At 53.3% G+C, this 20,721-nt stretch overlaps 1 protein-coding gene across 1 annotated transcript in view; it reads right to left on the reverse strand.

Annotated features, from left to right (window-relative positions):
- The window catches only part of KIF25 (kinesin family member 25), a 35,350-nt gene that overhangs the window by 11,321 nt on the left and 3,308 nt on the right, over positions 1–20,721 (reverse strand). The window contains exons 4-7 of the mRNA XM_048226120.2: positions 19,395–19,483; positions 17,490–17,526; positions 6,958–7,025; positions 564–638 (exon numbers count right to left, since the gene is read on the reverse strand). Of these exons, the coding sequence (XP_048082077.2) occupies positions 564–638; positions 6,958–7,025; positions 17,490–17,526; positions 19,395–19,483 (269 nt within the window). The remainder of the gene's footprint in view (positions 1–563; positions 639–6,957; positions 7,026–17,489; positions 17,527–19,394; positions 19,484–20,721) is intronic.

Raw genomic sequence — 20,721 nt, forward strand, 5'->3', positions numbered from 1 at the left:
CAGCCTTTGCTGGGCAAACGCAAATACGCCTTCCTCAGGACGCTGTGTGCAGACACCCCCACCACACCGGGGTTCTTCCCAGCATCCTGAAGTAGGAAGTCTGGGAGTGTTGTGTCTTAGCCACACACACCTGGTTCCATCTGTTGCTAAAGACGCAGTCTTTACTCAGAAGGTGTGACCCGCGGCCTTGGGAATCGGCTCCATCCCAAAGGGATGATGAGTTCCCCAGTGCAGTGTTGACACGCTCCACAGACTTTCTGAAAATTCTAAAATGCAGAAAGAGTCCCAGGGAGCACAAGGGCAATAGCTCAGTCTTCACGTGTCACTAGAACCGGAGGGTAGTGCCCACTGACAGCCGTTCCTCAAGTCCTGGGTGGGCCCCTTCCCGGCAGGCAGACCCACTCCCCCTGATGGTCGCTAAGTGACATGGGGCTACAGGTTTGCTCTGCCGTCGTGTTACACGCTCAGACTCTAACGTCACACGTGCATTCTGTAGCATAACTGAGATCTGCTTACGGTTACTCATAACTGTGATCACTGACCTTGAAGATATTTTAACTCACCCATCTAAGAGAGACGTAAGCAGCGGGCACACATCCCCAAATACCGCATGCTGAGATTCTGCTGGACCATAAACTCTGGGAGGCAAAGAGAAAATGACACGTTATCGGAAGAACAAGAAGTTTACATTAGTGACCAAATATGAAAACCTGCTAAAAACCAGAGCCTTATCCACTTCCTATCCAAGCCCCCAACCAAGAACCATCTTGTAACAGTAAGAGATGGACCCCATTACCTTTCAGGCTAACAGAGGCTAAGGAGCCCGAAGAAATGTCTCCTCTGTTATAAAAACACAATTATGAATGCTTGCAAAGCAGAAAGCAGCAGCAAGCCAGCAAGAAAAAAAGAAAGGATACCATGTAATTATCCTGGGACTAAATTAGCTCCACTTAAGTGGGTCTGACAAGAATAATGTAAAAATCATACTCTGGGCAACACTGGATATGTAATATTTAATTTTTACATTCAAGCTCTTCAAAGTATTGTTTTCCTAGGCCCCAGGTTAGTTCAGCAGAATGTCCCTACGTGTCATGGGACTGGAATGTCCGCCATGGAAAGGGGAATCCGATGTGGTTCTGTGTTTATAAGCACAAATACAGCTAAGGGGGAAGGAACTCCTAAAAACTGCAGCTCACTGCACAGTTCGAAACAAGACTGGAATGCAGCTGAAACACAGAATTTGGGCTAGGCTACCAAATTTACAAAATAAGCCCTCGTGGTCAGTTGTACTGAATCCAATGTGCTCTGCATTTAAGCTGAGATGTCTGAAATACAGGCTTTTATTTAGCTGGTACCAAATGTCTCTCTCCTTTCATTTTCAAAATGTGTCATAATGTCCAATTGATCCTTGGTATCTCCAAAGCTGGAGTAATTTTAAATGTATAAAATGTTGCTTATTGGGCATGATCATTTGGGGCAAGTGGTGTGCTGCCGAGCTCCTGAATCTTTTTTTTTTAAAATAGATTTATTTATTTATTTATTTATTTATTTATTTATTTATTTATGATTTGAGAGCGAGAGAGTGGGGTAGGGGCGGGGAGGAGCAGAGGGAGAAGGGGAGATAGAGACTCTCAGGCAGGCTCTGCTCTCAGCAGAATGTCCATTGAACGTGGGGCTCGATCCCATGGCCCTGAGATCATGACCTGAGCCAAAACCAAGAGTCAGATGCTTAACTGACGGGGCCACCCAGGAGCCCCTTGAATCTTTTTTTTTTAACTTATCACCAAATTCCCCATGGCCCGCTACTTGGTGCAAGCCCGCAGCCCTCCAGTCGGACCCTATAGAAGCTGAAGATACTTCCAAAAACATCATGACGTTACCATTAATACATTTTTAAAGATTAATGGTAATTCCTTAACATCATCCTCCAAAGTCAGTCCGTGTTCTCTGACATTTCTCCAGTTCTCTGGTAAGCTTACTTTTCCTGTCGGTTTTTAAAACTCATGATTCAAACAAGGCATTCCCGTGGCTGCTGGCTGAATGTCTTCTCAATCTCTAATCTACAGCAGGGGTTGGCAAACTTTTCCTACATTGTAAATAGTTTAACCTTGGTGAGCATTTTACTGAAACACTCACGTCTTTCCCACCAACATGAAGCCAAGGTCAAAGTCCTGCCACCTGCACTTGGTAATATTGTACCGAGTCGTAACTCAGGAGCTCAGCAGCTGGACACAATGAAGCAGCTGGTTACATAAGATGGGGGGAGGGCTGTGAAGCCTGCACCTGCCAGCTCCTGTGGGCGCGGGAGCCAGCAGTCGAGGGCGCCCGAGACAAATGCAGAACTAGACCCAACTGCGCCTGGCAGCTGTGGGTAAAGGAGACGTCTCAGATTAGCGGGGACAGGATTGTTTCACTAAGTGCTGTCACGGTAACTGGGGAGGCACACGGAAAAAGGTGAAACTGGATCCGTTCCTTGGACATTAATTATTCTAGGATACATCCCAAAGGGAGCACAATGTTTAATGTAAAAAATAAACCGCGTGATTACTAGAACATGTGGGTATATTTTTCTCCAATCTGAGTTAAAGGGGAAAAAGCTTTTGTGTGGCTAAGAGATTTCAGAAAAAAAATACAAATAAACCTGGAAAAAGAGTTGAAATTTAAGTCACAGATAAAAGATCAATATCCCTAACATACAAAATGTTCCTAAAAACAGAGAAGAAAAAGGCCAATCCTCTTTGTGTTAAACTTAAACATCTCCTTCTATTGTAGGCATATGCTCCTTACATCTCTCCTCATATTAGAAGTCCTTTCTTTGTCTTTGGAGAAGAGCGTCTAGAGACTTGAGCGTTCACAGAGAAGAACCGCGCACGGCTCTCGGCCGCCTGAAAAGACGTCCAGCCCCCGCGAGAGAAGCTAGCCGGGCGTAGGTGACATTGCAACCAGGGCAGGCATGGCCCCAGGTCCCAGCGGGAAGCTGCAGGCGCCCGGGGAAGGCCAGCCACGTGGGGGGGTGTTCATTCTGCACAGACAGCACCCCCACTGGCTCCAATCTACGCCCAGCCCCACTGGAGGCATCCGGGAGTCTTTGACCCTCTTCTGCTTTCTTCACTGTGCCTTTTGACCTTGGTCTCCCCACCTGGAGTGTCCTTTCTCTTCTCTACCTGGTTAACTCCTGGTTAACTGAGCTGTCAGGACCTGGTTTGCAGGCCCTCGGCTCACCTACAGCCCTCCGCCGGCTGTAGCGGGAGCTGGGGAAGCCTCGAACTTGTGACCACAGGGGAGTCCACACGAACACGCCGGGGGTCCACGATGGCGTAAAGGCACCGAAGGAGAGAATGCAGCCGCCTTCAGCCGCCCGATTCAGAAAGTAGACTTGAGACAATCAAAGGACTCAGTATTCTTCTGACAGCAGTTTGGGCCAACGGCTGTTACTTTAGTTTGCCATTTTAACAAATAAGAAGATGTTTTTATTCCTCTTGGGAAACAGCAACTCTCCTCTGACTCGGGCCCGTTCATACTTTCCCTGAAGAGTAAGGAGTGTATTTTTCTTTGACACACATTTATTTTTAAAAAGGGGTTAAGTACTGAAACTGTTGAGATTTTCTTTCGGAACGGAAATAAAATATTTTGACATTTATTAGTTCCATAAAAAGCTGTTGTTAAACAGGCAGCGGCCTGGTTCCATGAGCCCCGCACACTCTGCCGTTCACCAGGGGCACGGTGCTGAGTACCAAAACACGACTCCCCTCCATAAATTCCTGCGGAGATTTCAATTCTTGCTTCTGAACCCAGATACACAGTGACGTGCACATATTCCTTTAATTCTTTTTTTGTTCAAACACCACAGTCGAGATCTTCTTTGGTCCGATCCCCAGTGTGTGTGACCACTGCCACAGACCAACCCAAGAATCCCGGTGTCTGAGTGAGGTGCGGGCACCCCTCCTCCCTACTCCCCAAAACAAGGTCCCGGTGACGGACAGCCGATGCGTCCCTGCCCCGGCGCCCTTGCCATCCCTTCTCGGTTCCTGCAGGCAGTGCGGGCATCATTGGAAGACTCAGACTTTACTCCAGAAAGGGCATGGGACCAGCTGAGCCTTAGTGTCCTCACCTGTGGCACCTGCCCAGGTGTTCCTGACAAGGTCGAGTGACTTGATTTGCAGAAACGTGCTTGGAACAATCTGAGGGGCCACATGGACGTGAAGTGGATTAAAGACCTGCCCCGTGGCAAGGTGGGTTCGGGAGGTGTGGCCACCTGCCCCCTTCCACACGCACCTAACACTGATGACACGTAAGCAGAAATGCCAAACAGGACACATACAGCCTGGAAGGACGAAGGGGGGAACGTTCCAGCTGCAGGAGGAGAGGCCGCCGGACTGCGGAGAAGATGGGGCTGCCCTGCGGGGTGGCACAGTGAGCCAGGCTGGTCCTCTGGAGGGGGACACACAGGGATGGGGGACCCAGGCCCTCTGCAGCGGCAAGGCCTGAAGGGCGGGTCCTGATAAATGGTAGAGAGTGTGCTGTGTGCCTCGGGCTCCAGATGGGGGTGGGGGGTCCCCCAGGAGGAACCACAACCACAAACCTGCAGACCGCGTGAATATGGATAGCGGCCCCAGGGTCGAGGGCAATGTCACACTGAAGCAATTCCATGAAGACCGGGCCAGGGTTTGGGGGCTCCTTCACAGCCGTCCCCCCCGAGACTGGCTGGCCTCAGGGTGAGGCCTGTGCTCCCCGAGGCAGCCTCCCACTCCGCTCCTGTAAACCGAAGCCCTTCTCCTGACCCCGGCGAGCTGGCAGCCCTCAGAGGCCCTCCATGCGGCAGCAACGGCCCTGTGCAGGGAATCCTTCCCTGGCCGAACTAGCCCTGCGGGTAAAGTCTCTTCCTACTAGGTCTGGGCATGTTCATCCGACAAAGTGACCGCCAAGCTCCCGGCCAGCCGTGGTGGAAGCCGGGGGACGGCGGGGAAGAGCGTCCATGTGCGGAGGGAAGCACCATGCCGACCCTCTCGCCCTGGATGTGATCATTCAAGGCAAAGGCTCAAGACCGTCACCCCAGGACCATGTGCTTCAGTGACACGGACGAGACCCCGGGGCAGAGACCCTGACGCACAGGCGGCGGTGTGTTTGACCGAGACTGTCGTGCCCTCGTGCCACCACAGCAGTGACCAGAAGGTCTCAAGGGTGGGTGAGCTGCGGGTCTGACTGCGCTCCTGGGCCAGAACCCTGCATGGGTTCTCTGGGGTTCCTCTGGGGCCAAGAAGCCTTGGACCCCACATCTGGCACAGCGGGGTGGCGGGATGGCTGGTAGCCAGAGCCCTCCTGTGTCCTCGCCAGCACCAGGGCCACAGGGGGTGACCCTTCCACCATGGAGGTTGGGCTCCCTGAGAGCGTGTGTCCCTAGAGAGGACACGGAGGCTGTGGCAGCCAGCGGTGAAGGGCACCCTCCTGCTGTGCAGGGTCACCAGCAGTCACAGAGCCCGCCCCAGGGACGACATTTCCCCTCCATGTCCCCCTCTTCCACATCCAGTCTTCACGGAGGTGGTCAGCACGTCTTGGGGAGTGACAGAGCTTCAGGACCCTTAGCCCGGGGGAGCCCACGGCCTGGGGGTCTCTGTGTCTAACCCGGTGACTGCAAGATGTGAGCCTGAGCATTCCAAGGTCCTCCCATCATTTCAGAGGAAGACAGAGAGGCTGGTTAACTTCTACTTTGCTGGATCAAATACACACGCTCGAGGGGCCTCTGCTTACCGACCTCTGTATTCTTGCTCTGTCGTCTCCAAGAGGAGGCGGGGTCTCTGACCAAACTGAGGGGTTTGCTTCTCTCTCCCTGGGCCCCATCGGTTTTGCTGTCACTGACTCTGCGTTGCTGGCATCACACGCAGGACAGGCACATCCTGGCATCGACTGATCCCACGACGACGACGACGACCCGGCCCTGCTTCTCCCCGGCAGCGGGCTGGATCGGAAACCCACACGGCCACACCAGCTTTCTTTGTAAAAACAGAGTCGGAGTTTCTTGATTGAATCAGGATCCACACATCACAACTGGTTCATTTGTCTCTTAAAGTCTCTTTGAAAAATTGGTTGTATTTTTAAAATTTACACAGAGAACGGTTCACTTTTGAAGCAACAGGTCCGGGTTATCGACAAAAGCACAGCAACGCCACCACCGCGAAGAACAGCTCTCCCCAGAGCGTCCCCGTGCAGGCTCCTGGGTGACAATCTCTTCCCAACCTCCTGGCGCAGGGGGCCTCTCACCCGCTCTCCTCCCCCCTGCCTGTGTCTCTCCCGGGGCATCTGGGTCGTTGACTCGGTGTGTGTTTCACGTCAGGCCACCAGCACTTGGCCCGGTCGGTGTGAGCGGGTTTTGCGTCCTGACGTGCGGGGGTGGGGCTCGCCGGGCTCGCAGCTGACCCTCCCAGGAAACTCAGGACGGCGGCATCTCCCTCTGCGGGCACGTCTGTCCGCACACTTTGCCCACTTGCTGAGGGGGCTGCTTTGTTCTGTTGGCTGGGTACACGTGCTTGGGGAGCTCTGATTTCCAGGGATTTTCTCCGGCGTGGGGTTTCCGGCACGTTCCCCTACCCAGCTTGCACACCGAGCGAACGGTTTCACTGTGGTCAAGTCCGGTCGGTAGATGTTTTTCTCGTACCGGTCACGCTTTTAGTGGCGTTTCTCAAGGTCACAAAGACCTTCTGCGTTTTGCGGTTTTATGCTTCATATCCAGTTCTAGATTCCATTTCACTTACTTTCTGCAAAAGGTGTGGTCACGTCCTGGCCGCAGGGGACGCCCCGTGCTCCTGTGCCACTTGCAGGAAAGACACGCTTGCTCCGCTAAACTGCCCCTGCTGCTCGGCGCTCAGCGCAAACGACAAGCTGTGCGGCGAACCCCGGGAAGCAAACGTCAATGCCAGACTCGTCCTTGTCTGTCGCTGCTTTATGTGTCAAAGCACTTACCTCTCAAAATTATACGTCTTATTTATCAAAGCGTGAGCAGGCCGGTCACATTTCACCAGGACGGTTTCCTAATAAAAAAAAAAGAGCACACAAGGCGGTAAGACTCAGCCAGGGCTGCAATGACCATCCTGAGCGGAGGCTGGCAAACCACCGCCCTTGGGCCAGTCCGGCCTGTCGCTTGTTTTTGCAAACAGAGTTTTAGTGGAATTCGGCCACACCCTGGGCTACAGACTGTCTACGGATGCATTTTACTCAACCGCACGATTGGGTAACAAGACAGAGACCATATGGTCCCCAAAGACTGTAACACTTACTTCCCCTCTAGGGGAATGGCGGGCCAGGCGCTGATGGGAGAAGTTGCATCTGCGGAGGCTTGCCCAGCGGGCTCCTTCTCTACAGCAGACAGACACGCCACGGCCCAGGACACGGACTCTCGGGGCACCTGACAGCTCAAGTCAGGTGTAAGACTTGCCCAGGACTCAAGAAGTCCCATCTCAGACTTGCTATAATTTAACGATAACTGCTGGTGCTTAAAGTTTTCTTTTTTTAAAACCCATCAACTTTTGATCTTGCGAAACTATCTCCAAAGCCATCGTGTGTGCAGAGAAGCAAAGGCTGTCTTGAGCAAGAAATGCAGCTGTAGATCCCCTGTCCTTAGGCAAAGAAAAAATAAAATTTTGAATTTGTTCCAATTCTAAAACGAAGTGTAAATTCATGAAAAGACTGGCGTACAGAAAGAAGTAAAAAACAACAACAACAACAACAACAATTGCAGTGGTGAATAACCCATAGACATTTGATTTTTCCACGATGGCTGTTGGAGATGTGTCTTCCCGTCTTCTTACCGGTGCTTTGAGAGAGAGAGAGACAGACAGAGAGATCGGCCGCTCTGCAGACACAGAAGTGGGCTGTGGCGTGCAGACTCTGTAGGGCCCCCGGCTTACATACCGATCTCGCCAGAGAGCCGAGCCTTTTTGTCTTCATAACCGAAAGCAAAATGCTATGGGGACCACAGGTGGGCACCGGGGAAGTCAGCTTGTGAGACAATCAGTAAGTAGTAGCCCTGCCAACACGTTCAGTCAAGCGCCTTGCGTCCCTCTCCCCTTCCTGACACCTGCTGCCGCCCCGGCTAACAAGATGACCCCGGGCCCTCCCCCGAGCTGGTGCCCTTCCAGGTCACTCTCTATGTCACTGCCTTAGACGTCATCCTGACATGTAAATGGAACAGGAAGGGGATGAGGTCAGTGTAACACAGAGAAGAGGGTGGCGCACAGCACGGGGCGGGGGCGGGGGTCACTCAGGTCCTCACTGCCAGCTGTCACTTGCACCTGGCAGAGCAGGAGGCCCCTTGCTACCATAACGAAGAGCTCAGCAGAGCCGATGGGGCTGGAACCCGGTCCACGGTGACTTGGGCCAGCAAGGAGAGGGGCCTGACTGCGGCCTCCTTTGTGGCACAACTCTCGAGACGCCTAATCTGGTACATACACGGAGACTGTGTGCGGCTCTGTCCCAACCCGGCTTTCAAGAAACAGGTGCTATTCGCCAGGGAGTCGCTGATGGGGAGCACATTTCTCCGCTGAGTATCCACGGAGCACCGTGTGCCAGAGTGGCATCAGGAGAGTCTATCCCCATATGGTAACTGCGATGTTAGGTAACAACGGTAATACCGTCTATGGCAGAAGGAGCTCCTAAATCTCTTCCACTCCCAAAGTCTGAAAGCAGATGCAAGAAAGAGCTCTCAGACACCCCCCAGGACTAAGGCACGGACATGGTTTTCAGAGCAGAGCCCAGATTCCTGGCTCCCAGACCCAGAATCTGACCACCATCCTCAGTCCCTCCCTCCCTCCCTCCCAGAGACATATTTTCGTTTTTCTGTTGCCTGATCGTGGTGGTATTCCTTTAACATTATGCCAACTCATAACCCTAGTGCCTCACGATGAATTGCACAGGAACACACACCCCAAAGTGTTTTACTGCTGTTTTCAAACGGTGGAGTTTTAACCATAAAGAAAAACAAATGAAAAATGCTAAGGTTCACAATGTCTCACCCAAAAGCTCAAGGGACACCATATAAGGAACATAAAAAGCCATAAAAACAAGCCTGAGTCCAAAGCTCCCCATGGCTATTTAGAATGTCATCCTACAGTGGGATCACTACATCTTAAACATCTGAAATCATTCCAAGAGCAAAGTTTCGTTTTCCCAAACACAGCTTAAATGTTCTTTCCTGCCTATCCAAACAAATACCTCCTCATTCATATTGCTAAACATCCCTTCTCCTCACAAGTAAGATTCATTCCATCGGCCTTTTAAGATAATTTCCTTTTATCTAAAATTTCAAGCTCTTGCTCTACGACACCCTTTCTTTCCGGAGGGGAACGGCCGGACGTGCGGCAGGGTGGGTGGAGACCCTCGGGGCTCCCCTGCAGCGTGGGCGCACCTGCTCGTGGGACCCCGAGGCTCATCGGGGGCGCCATGTGGCAGGTGCCCCGCTCAGAGCCGGTAATGAACAAAGCCATTCTCCCGACACTGAGCTGCTTCCGTATCGGTATGCCGTCCCCTCGGACGGCTTTCAGAAACATCGAGGGCACACAACTGTTTGCCACCGACTCAGCCGTCACATTTTGAAGCTAAGTCAATTTTAATCCAACTGCCACACGCTGAGACCAGAAGCAGCTAAGCGAAGGCTTCCATTCAGGATGGAAGGCCCTGCCCTTGGGTGCTCCTTCCCGGTTCTTGGCCTTCGTCGCGCCGACCACAGGGAGGCTGCTCACCTCCGCTGGGGACAGTGGAGGTGGGCAGTGGACGTGCTGTGACTCCAGCACCAGTATCCGAGCTCCCTCTTCCCCCTGGCAGACACTCAACACTATCTTCGGGGAGTACCAGCTCCTTATTCCGCAAAACCTGCTGGACGGGCTGTGAGTCTTGCAAGTATAAGGCAACAATCTTCTCCCAGGAGGAGACGTTTGGGTTCCACGGCCCAAAAGAGCTAAAACAGTAAAAGATGGTCATCACTGTGGTCGGTAGGTTTTCACTGGTTCCTCTGAGTCGCTACCTGCATCGAGACAGATAAATCTCAGCAAATTTGTGTTGAGTCTGGGGCGCCTGGGTGGCTCCGTCGGTGAAGCATCTGCCTTCAGCTCAGGTCATGATCCCAGAGTCCCAGCATCGAGTTCCGCATCTGGCTCCCTGCTCAGTGGGGAGTCTGCGACTTCCTCTCCCTCTGTCTGCCGCTGCCCCTGCTTGTGGTCTCTCTCTTTCTTTCTCTCTCTAATAAATAAAGAAAATCTTAAGAAAAAAAAAAAAACATAGACCCTGTCTATGAAAAAAAAAAAAACCAAACATGTTGAGTTGAAAACCTCAGTCCCCCCAAATACTAAAACTAGCCAATGACTTCTTAGGACCAAACACAGATAGGAAATTTATATACATATAACCCTCTATAGTGTATACAGTTTTATTTGTAAGTATAATCTATGTAAGTTTTTATACCTAATGTGTAAGTATTTTAAGTATTTATAAATATTGTATAATTTATAGGTTTTATTAACATCTATATTTATAGTATCTGTTCAATGGAAGACACCTCAAAATAAGATTTGAAGTGGAGATGGCCTCAGACGGGGCGGCGAGGGGGGGTCATCGCCATGTTCCCGCCCCTGCACTGTGTGATGGGTTCATGGAGGTTTGGATGTCCCTGCGCTAAACAAGCAGGTATAGACTCTGAACCACCCCAAGTCCTGCATAAAAACAGCACAACCAGACAACAAAACAAACCTCAGGGACAGTCCCTACAAAATAAAGTGGTGGGTTTCCCTCTGAACTGCACAGCATGGGGGAGTGAGGACGCTAGACAGAGCTGAGGTCAGGAGGCCCCGGGGTCTCCCTGACTCTGGAGCCCGGCCTCTGAGCTGGAGAGAGCCCAGCAGGGGAGTTCACCCATTATCACGACACTTAACAGACCTCCACTGGTCACCTGTGCAGGAAGCCAGGGAACCCCTCGTTATTGCAAAGCTCATAGATAGAGGGGAAAGAACAGAGCATCCCCGCGGACTGTCCCTCTGGGTGACAGCAAGGACATGGGGGAAGCGTCTGGTTAAAAGTTCCCAGGAGTAAGGGAAGAAGGAAGGACAGAGCTGGATTAACCCTGTTTCGTAACCTGGTGACACAGATGAGCTTTACCTTTGCTCCCATCACAGAGAAGCACCACCCAGTAAAGAACTCACCCCCTTCCTGCCTCAGGGACGGAGCCTGGGTCTGGCCAAGCCTCTGGGTCCACCTGCCTCTGCACAGGACATGTAGAGGACAGGGGAACACGAGGAGTTGCACCAAGAATGAACATGCAGTCAGGAGGATGCCATGGTGGGAAACTCCCCAGGCCCTCGGGCACCATCAGCCCAACAGCTAAGGGAAGGTGCTCGTGGGCCATAAACTATAAAAAAATGAAACTAGGTGATTCCAGCCAGGTCCACAGACAAGGAAAGGAGGCCGGGAAACTTGGTGGCCGGTGTAAGGTCCCACACATCTTGCTGGTAAGAGCAGGAAGCCCGGATGGGGGCACGTGTGTCTCCTCTGTCATCCTGTTCCCATGTGGTCATCCAGGGAGCGCCTGACTGCAGAGAGGTTCACACTACGGGGAGACCCGAGCCGCATTCCAAGTGCCCGCAGGTCTGCGGGCCTCCCTCTGAGTGGGAGCAGGGCAGCTGCAGGGGCTGACATTGGGACCAGGACCTGTGAGCATGGCAGAGGGGGCAGGGCTGGAAAGAGGCGAACAGACAGGAGGGCCCAGCCAGTGTTCTCCGACCGGCTGCTCACAGTCTCGGCCCTATTCCGAATGGATTGTTTGTCTCGGTTTGCAGGCGTTTTTGACGCATCTCATGAAAGGCTTCCAGGGAACACATTCTCTTGTCTGTGCTCTATATTCCCGTGGGCAACGGACTGAACTCAAATCTGAACTCACATCCTGCTGTTTCTTCGTGCACGCTGAGCTCAGAGAGACTGCCAGTCTGCACGTGGGTGCCCCGCCTTTCTGCCTCTGACAAGTTCAAAGATGCTCCTTATGTTTTTGCAAATTCACCCCTAAAGCATCCCTATTTCCTTCCCTGTTTCTTGTCACCGGAAACACAGCCACTGTCGATCCCTCAGGGCCGGACACCGACACCTGGTCGGCGGGGTGCCACCCAGCCCCCCTTCCACGCATGGCTGCTTCTGCCCCTCGTCCCGGGAACGGGACACCTGTTCCCTGTCCACCCAAAGCTACCCTCTGCTCACTGGTGTTTCGCTCCAGGAGTCAGACAAAGACCACAGGTCGTGTACCCTACACCAAGTGCAAACGATGTGTCGTACATTCTTTAGGATGACTTAAGGATAGAGACGCTTGGCGCAGCGTGCCAGTAACCGAGAAGGGGAGTCCCAAGACCCCACACGCTGTGCCACAGACCGTAAGCAGCCAACTTCTGTCTAAGCGACCGTAGCCTACACAGCAGTATTAGTTATGCTGTTCTACTGCTGCCCTGACGAGGACACAAAGGACGGTGTTCATGTCCTGCTGGAATTATTTTTCAAAAACAGCTGGACGAATATATGCATTATTATGTTTGCGTGTTGCTAATAAATATTATTAAGTAGCTCCTGGTTCCCTCCACATTCACAGCGTGCTGGTGACCGACAGGGCGGGGCCTACACTTGCAGGCATTCTCGCCACCACTTCCCTTCTGAGATCAGGAACACAGTCAGGGAGGGCGGCCCCTCTCACAGGCACACGTGTGTGTGTGTGTGCGTGCATCGAGGCGAGATGCTGGCAAGTTTCCACATGCCGGACAGGGGACAGGACGTCACGGCGTGAGCGTCTGACGGTGGCGTCCAGCTCCGCCTGGCCCGTCGGCGGACCCTGCCCGGGCCTGTGGGACGCCGATGCTCACAGGCTCTGCGGTTCTCCGGGGTCTTCGGTGAGAAGCAGCCACAGCTGTCAGTACAATGAAAACAGAACCGACTTGCTGATTCTGACTCTGCTACTAGTCGTGGTCACTGCTACTGTGTGGTCACTCTTCCTTTCAAAGTCTCATTTCCTGCCGTCTGTGAAATGTGCTCGCAGTGGAGTCTGGCCCCAGCGGCAAGTCCGTAGTTCCACAATTTGGATTAAATTCGTCATTCATGGAAGAAAGAAATACCGGGAATTCTCCCCGTAGTAGATACTGGGGAGGGGGGTCATTTTCGGACACCGGCTGCTCTATGGACGTCCCCACGTGGCAGCCCCTCGCCCGTGGCGAATGCGTCTTCCCATGAGGAATACGTCCTGTCCTGGGACACCGTGCATGCCGGAGACGGGATGGGGGACAAGCTCTTTGTGAATCTGGATTACAATATGAAATAACGGACTAGAAAGAGAAGAACATGAGTCTGAAGTAAACTGACAAAAGAAAAAGAGAATTGATTCCTGAAATCCTGTAACTCCTTAAAAATCCAAACGTCTTCCTCTGACCACAAGTCTGTAAAAGTCACACTTGCCGTTATGACAAATTTCAATTCTTCAAAATTGGTTCATGTTTGAGGGACTCAATCTTGATTCTAGAAAACCCCCGTGAGACACACAATTTTACTGCAGGAAAGAGTAGGTGTTCACAGGCCTCGAGCAGCTGGGCAACGGCCGAGGCCGCACCCTCCACCCGTGACTTGGGCCTTCTGATGTCCGCCGTCGCTGGTTGGTCCTGTTATGGATAAGGAGGCCCCCCGTGCCCTGGAATGAACTAGAAGTGTGTGTTTCACTCCCTCGTGTGCATGGAGAGAGGCTGTGTCCAGTCCCGAACTGAGTCTTGTGGTGAACACCGGTGCGAAGCCGGCGTGGGTGAAGCAGAAGAGCTGAAGACAAATTCCTCCAAGAACCCTGAAGACGTGAACAGCTGCAGGGAGGTGGCATAGACGGTGCATTTCAGACTGGGACCCCCAGGAGGGCCTTCACTGGCCGTGATGCCTGTACTGAGTACGCAGGGTGAGGAGGGTGGGCCAGGCCCAGAGCCCGGAGGGCGTTCTGGCCCGAGGAGAAGTGCAGTGTCCTGCAGGCAGCATTTGCTCCCAGTCAAGGCCAGCGTGACAAGAACCGTGCATCAACGGTCTGGTGGCACGGATGGACCAGAAAACAGAGGTCGGAATCAAGAGTTTTCAACCTTGTCCTTAGCTTCTTGAGCCTTCATGGAGGGGTTTTGAGCCAGGAGGCCATGTATCTGATTCCACTGATCTTCAGAGTGGCTCAGACACGGGCAGGTGACAGAGGACCAGGTCAGCTAGCTCTGGGGAGGGGAGCGCGGCCCTGAGCGCAAAGGCGAGACCCAGGGAAGAGTTTCCTGCAGAACTGAGCGCTGATAAGCCGAGAGTCCATGGTGACTCCCTTTCTGGCGTTAGAAACCGAGTGGATGGAGTTACCACTTGCACAGACAGAGACAGGAAGACGAGTCCGTCCAAAGGGGAAACCAAGAGTTCAGTTCGGGATGTTGCGGTCGGAGAGCACGCGAGCTGTCCCAAGTACAGTGCTGAGACTCAGGGCTGTCCAGAGCAGGGACACAAACGGGGCACCTTCACTGTGTTTTCACCTCATCCCAGCAGGGCTGGGGCCGTTCTGGGGGGCAGACCCCGGGGCTCCCGCCCCATGCCCGCGCCTCTGCTTTCTCCGGAAGCCACAGCTGCTTGCAGAGGGTGCTGGCCACCCCGCTTACTGTGAGGACCAGGTGAACCCCAGGTAAAGGACAAGGAATCCGTTAAGGACCGTACAGAGCTTTCATCATTGCAAACTTGGTCTTGGGCATCACAAATCCGTCAGTCTTTGTAAGCACTTCTCAGAAATAGTTTTGACCCCAAGGACAGGTATTTGCATGAGAATCGCTTGACTAGGCTTTGTTAGCTGCATTCAGAAACTCCAGTCTGGGAGGGTCAGACTGAATGGTTCAGGAAGAGTGAAAAGTAAGGGAGAACCGCAGAAAGTGACGAGCCGGCCATCTGGTCTTGCCTAGCTGAGTGTCACACAAGCCACGGAGAACCAGGAGAGGGGCCAGGCTGCGGCTCCGTCTGAGATGGATTCTATTTACAGGTTGAATCCAAGACGATTCAATGTCGAATTCGGCGGCAGCCTGAAAGGAAATCCAACACAAACTCAGCCCCTTCCGACTTTGGAAATAAGAGCCCGCGGTGGGGTCACCGCACCGACCATGCGCCCCTGTCGGCAGAGTCAGTGATACCAAGCGCCCAAACAAGCAGCTCTGTTACATTAAAAAACAACTTGGAGTCCACTGATTTCTTTAAACAAAACCCAAATCACCCAACCAAAAGCTATGCTGTCTTATCTAGATGGGCAAAGTTCAGAACAGCACAAAACCCTCCAACTTCTGAGCCTGAAACTTCAGTGGGACTCGGACGGGACTGGAGAGGACGGCGACAAGGATGAATGTAGGAACAGCAAAGAACAGCAATAACACGGGACAGGAGCCCAGCAGGCTCTCAGCACGTGAGGGCCAGACCCCAGGCTCAGGAGACATGTTCCTAAAGAAAAGTAACTCCTGAAGGTCGACCAGGGCACCCACAGACCATGCAAAGTGCAGAAAAGGCCAGAACTTCAACACCATTACTCAGCATCTTCTCCTATAAAAAGAGATTAAGAGGATGATCCTGACGGCTTCTTTTAACTCAAATTCCCAAGAATGAGCATTTAATTTGTCTCTTGGTGTTTAAGGCAACATACAATGCATCCAATGATCCGTGAAAAAATACCTAAAACTAAGGACTTTCTGAAGTGCTTACTTCCGTAGTCTGTCGGAGGGGCGTCTAACACAGCTCAACGGTTCCCTGGGCCTCTCGATCCGCGGACTGAAGGGTCCTTGCAGGTTATGACAGGTGACCACCGCAGGATGGCCTCCAACGGCCCACCTCGTGGCGGCGGGGGGGCGGGGCGGGGGCGGGCGAGCAGCTACACGTGGCTTCCGCACGTGGCTTCCACACGGCTCGTGGTCTAGAAGCCGTCACTGCAGCTGAGAGTTCACATTCCATGTGCCTCCTACGCTCACGCTGAGAGGGTCATAACCCGCACCGAAGCAGAAGCCCGTGTTCCTAAGCTTTATTGATGGAGACACTCAAACGTGCACAAAACTGGGGGCAATGGGATAAGGGGGCCATCACCCAGCCTTCCTGACACTCGTCCATCTGGTTTTACGCACGTGCGCAACCCACCTGCCAGTTCTCTGGCATATTTTAAATTAAATATCAGACAACATCATGCTTGGATTTAACCGATGAGGACTCTTTATTCCGCACACCCACCATGCTGTTACTAATCTCACTTCATAAAGTTACTATGGCCCCATACGTACTCCAACTTCTCTGGCTTTCCCCAAAATGTGTGGTCACAGCTGGCTTGTTCAGGTGTGCGTGAGCCTGGTGCGTCTCTCCTTCCGGGTCCTGTCTCCTTTCTTGGTGTTACGGATTTCTCAGAGAAATCGGGCCACTTGTCCTGTGAAGTGTCTCACATTCTGACTGGGCTGATTTTTCTCCTCCCGTTCAGAACGACAGACCCTGAGCCTCCGTTAGATGCAGGCTCGGCTTTGAGCCCCAGTTCCTCCATCGTGGGGCTGCGTCCACCACCACATCCCATCACCACTTCCTAATGTCCGAGCGTCTTGCTGTCAGGAAACTTCGAGGGCTCGGGGTTCCAAGGGATTCCAGAACCTTCCATGGTAAAGATCCTGCTGACCCCTAACGGTCTAGCACCCACTGAAGACTGTCCCCCAGCGCCATTAGGGCCTTCAACTGCCGACTTCTAATTTTATCACTCTCTCTGTATTAGCTAGAATCCTCTACAAAGAAAAACTCTCCCTAGTCAACTATTCCTTTACCCTGAAATGCATTTCATACAGGAAAGGCATCATAAATGTTTACCTCTTTGTAGCTTTTTAGAGTAACAGACTGATGACGTTCTAGCACTCTGCACCCACAGTCACCGAGGAGCCCCACGTCCCCGCACGTGGAAGCCAGGCTGGGAGCTGGGTTCCCACCGTTACTTCCAGGCCCTCTGGGTAGATAAAGCTAAGAAACACGCAGGTTCTGAAGTGAACACAAGACCCTGAGCTGGCAGTAAATATGGCCACTGCATAAATTTAAAACCACACAGGTCAAGCTCAGCTGCATTGGTTCTAGACTTGTGTTTCCTCCTTTAGCTCTCACCCTCATGTCCCGTTCATGCACGTGCTGATTTGGGAGCCGGAAAACCAGGGTAAGACGAAGGTGAAGCGACTTTCCTCACACACTCCCAGAGTTAGGAGCCTTGTGGCTTCAGACGAGGGAAGTGCACCCAGAGCCTCATTAATTCCTCGCTCCCGTGGAAATCAAGCAATAGAACCCGTCTCATTATCCAGGAGGCATGGAGTAAAGGAGGAAATTACTCTGTGTTCACCCATCTCTGAATTACTCTCAGGGGTTGAAATATCTGGGGACTATGTGAACCATCACACAGAAAGCTTCTCCAAAGACAGTGTGTTGGGGATGTCACTCACGTCATCGACGGCGTGGACCACTCCCGCAGGCATGGAGCTGGGGGTAGAAGGACAGTGAAAATACACATCACTGTGGAGTTTCCATCTGTTTCCCCAACATACAAACTCTTCCACACTCTTCACCTCCTTCCCTCCTTCCCTCCCTCCCTCCTTCCCTCCTTCCCTCCCTCCCTCCCTTCCTTAAAAAGAGAGTGAGAGAGAGAGCATGTGGGGAAAGGGGCAGAGGGGGAGGAACAGAGAATCTCAAGTGGACTCTTTGCTGAATGCAGAGCCCAATGTGGGGCTCAATCCCAGGACCCTGAGATCGTGACCTGAGCCGAAATCAGGAGTCGGCCGCTTAACCAACCGAGACACCCAGGTACCCCGAAACTCTTCCACACTCTTGTTTCTGCTGAGCCCTCCTTTTGTTTTCTCTTTCTGGTCCTCCCTACTGGTCCTCTCCTTGCCGCTGGCTTTGTCTCTCCGCCCCTCTCTTCTGCCTCACGCCTCCCTCTTGCATCGTCTCTGATTTTCTCCCCTTTCCTCAGTGTCCCCTCTCCTCCTTCCTTTTCACGTTCTCTGGAAATGATTTCTCTCACACCTCTGCTCTTATTCCATACTCCTGTGTGTCGTAGGAGTGAAATAACATCTCTGCCCCGAGTCTCGGGGGTGGCTGATGGACAGCAAACCTTACAGCATAGTCTCTGTCTTCAGGAACTCGGGTGTTGGAGGGCAGTCGTGAACCTGGAAAAATGCAACGTGCTTCAGAGCAAACGTCAAACGAACGTAAGCGAGCTAGGAGCACGAACAAAGCTCACGAGGCCTCCGGTGAAGTGCTGAGAAGCTCAACAGCGGGGCTTCCTGCGATGATGGAAACAGCCCAACGCCAGCAGCTGGAATGCTGCTATGGCAACGGGAAACCACCTGCTGGTGGAGACGCGGCACCAGGGGACCGCCGGCTGGTTACACCACAGTTCCCGACACACCTGACTTTCAGGCCCGACAAACGGCGGCTAACCACCAGCCACCACGGCTCAGGAAGGACTGAGCTAACTAGATTCAGTTGCTGTCAAAAAGGTACCAACTGTGTTTCGTGCTGTAGGGCTGGCCCAGGCCATCCGAAGACCTTCCAAAGTCACGGGCTAGGCTGTAGGGTATACACATCTGTGAGACCTGAGGGAGGCCCTTCCGGAAGAGCAAGATTTGGGCGGGCGAGGGGAGGACCCCGACATGAGCCAACTCACAGGGCAGAGGGAGGGCCTGTTGGCTACAGAGCCACCTAGGAGGCTGACCTAAGGGAAGCAGGGGGCTAGTGTGTGGCATCGCGTGGGTTGGAGGGCCCCGAATGTGGAATCCATTCTGCAGGCAGCGGGGCGGACCTTTCCATGCGGGTTTGTTTCATCCAGGGAAGAAGGGAAAGCCCTATTGAGTATGGTTTTCAAGTAAACAGCCAACTAAAACAATTTCAGATAACTCTGTGTTACTCATTAATACCATCAAAACTCTCTCCGAGTCACAGATAGCAGCTGCGTCAACACTCATGACCTTCTCGCACCCCTGAGGGGTCTCCGGAGTAAGGAAAGAAGGACGCCCCTCCCCTCTCACGGACTAACACACAGAGAAAGGGCCAGCCAGAGCTCGGCCCAGCCAGTCGCTGAAACAGGCCTGAGCCATCGCGCAGCAGGACCCCTACGACGCACACGGAGCCCGCGCAGAGATCCTGGCCACGTTCAAGCCACATTCCGGCGGCCTCTAGCTGCTCCGGTCCTTCCAGAAAACAACCCTCACCCAGAGCATGAGAAACTCTGCCCTGGGGCCCGCCGTAGGAACACTGGAGGCACGGGAAACTGCTGCCCTCTTTCCTTAAACTAGACACACACACACGCTTGCACACGCACACGCACGCCCAGTGCAAATGCAGATTACCTGTCCTGTGAAGCTGCATCATCCAATTCCTTATCGAAGGGCAACAGGGGGCGGATCCGGCAGTGAACTCGGATATTTCCTTTCAGCTCCTACGACAGAGAGTTGGCACCTGTGAGCTGAGGCGCACAGCTGCGTGGACCATCTGCTTCCTCAGAGAACGCATCCCGGGTACCGCCTCACAGGACGCGAGCCTTGGCCTGCCCACCCACACCCCGGCTTTTGAACACCACCCCGGGCGGTCAGTGCTCTTTTAAAGCTTTTTGAAAATCCCCACGTAAATTTGTTCACTTGGCAAATGATGATCATGTGATAAGTATCAGGAAAACACCTCTCAAAGGCCACCTGCATCCCACTTGTGAGGCATTTTAGGGGACGTTTCTGAAATCTGGTATTTCTGCTACTTTTCCAGGCCCTGCAAAGCCTTCGTCTAGACCGTGGCTGGACGGGATATCGCGGAGACAACCACAGAGGGAGAACCGACGGCTGTGGAGTGTGGCAGCAGCGCCACACGTGCCCGCGGTCCGAGACACGTGCCGCTTTACGCGAGCACGGCAGTGTGCACGTCTGCGCTCGGCCCACGAGTGACGGGGAGTGGCCAGCTCCTGCGGGACCCTGGCTCTGCCGCACCCCTCCCTCTGGCCCCACGCTGGCCTCGTTCACCCACTGGTCCTTTGACGACGCTGGAGCCATGATGAGGACGTCTCTTCCTCCTCCACAGGACAGCGTGTCAGAAACACAAAGTCTGCCACTGTGTCCCCCGGACCGCCCTTCCGCGCTCACTCCCACCAGCACCCCCCCACCCCGCGCATGTTGTGTGCCGCACTCCCCAAATGGCTAAGGCAGCCTCGTCTGGTTTTATCCCTCCCGAAGCACCGTGCCCGGAATGAGCAGCACATCTCCAGGCGCACGTTTCTGGTGTTCTGATATTCTCCCGCCCTTGCAGCCGAGCAACCCCCAGCTTACTTGGCAGCCCCTGACACCGACGACCTATTCCGTGCTTGGGATCATCACCTAAAACCAGGAATTCTGCATTCACCCGAACGGAGCCTCTGCTCCTCCCCAGCCCCCCAGACGATAGACACACCGTGGGAAAACAGGGGAACTGTCAGCATGGCTGCAGCTTTGCCAGAATCCAGCATTCTGTGGAACAAGACGTGGCCTTGGGAACCGAGCCCACACTGTGTCACCAGACGGGAAAGACCGTGCAGAAGGAGGGGGAGGGCCGGGCGGGAGAAACTGGGAGAAGGCAGGTGAAGGGCAGTGTCAGGTGACCTGGGTGGTGGCTGCACCAGTGAGTGAAGAAGTGTCACCCAGTGAAAGGGACGGC

This window comes from Ursus arctos, unplaced genomic scaffold (genome assembly GCF_023065955.2).
Source record: "Ursus arctos isolate Adak ecotype North America unplaced genomic scaffold, UrsArc2.0 scaffold_13, whole genome shotgun sequence".
Lineage (NCBI taxonomy): Eukaryota > Metazoa > Chordata > Mammalia > Carnivora > Ursidae > Ursus > Ursus arctos.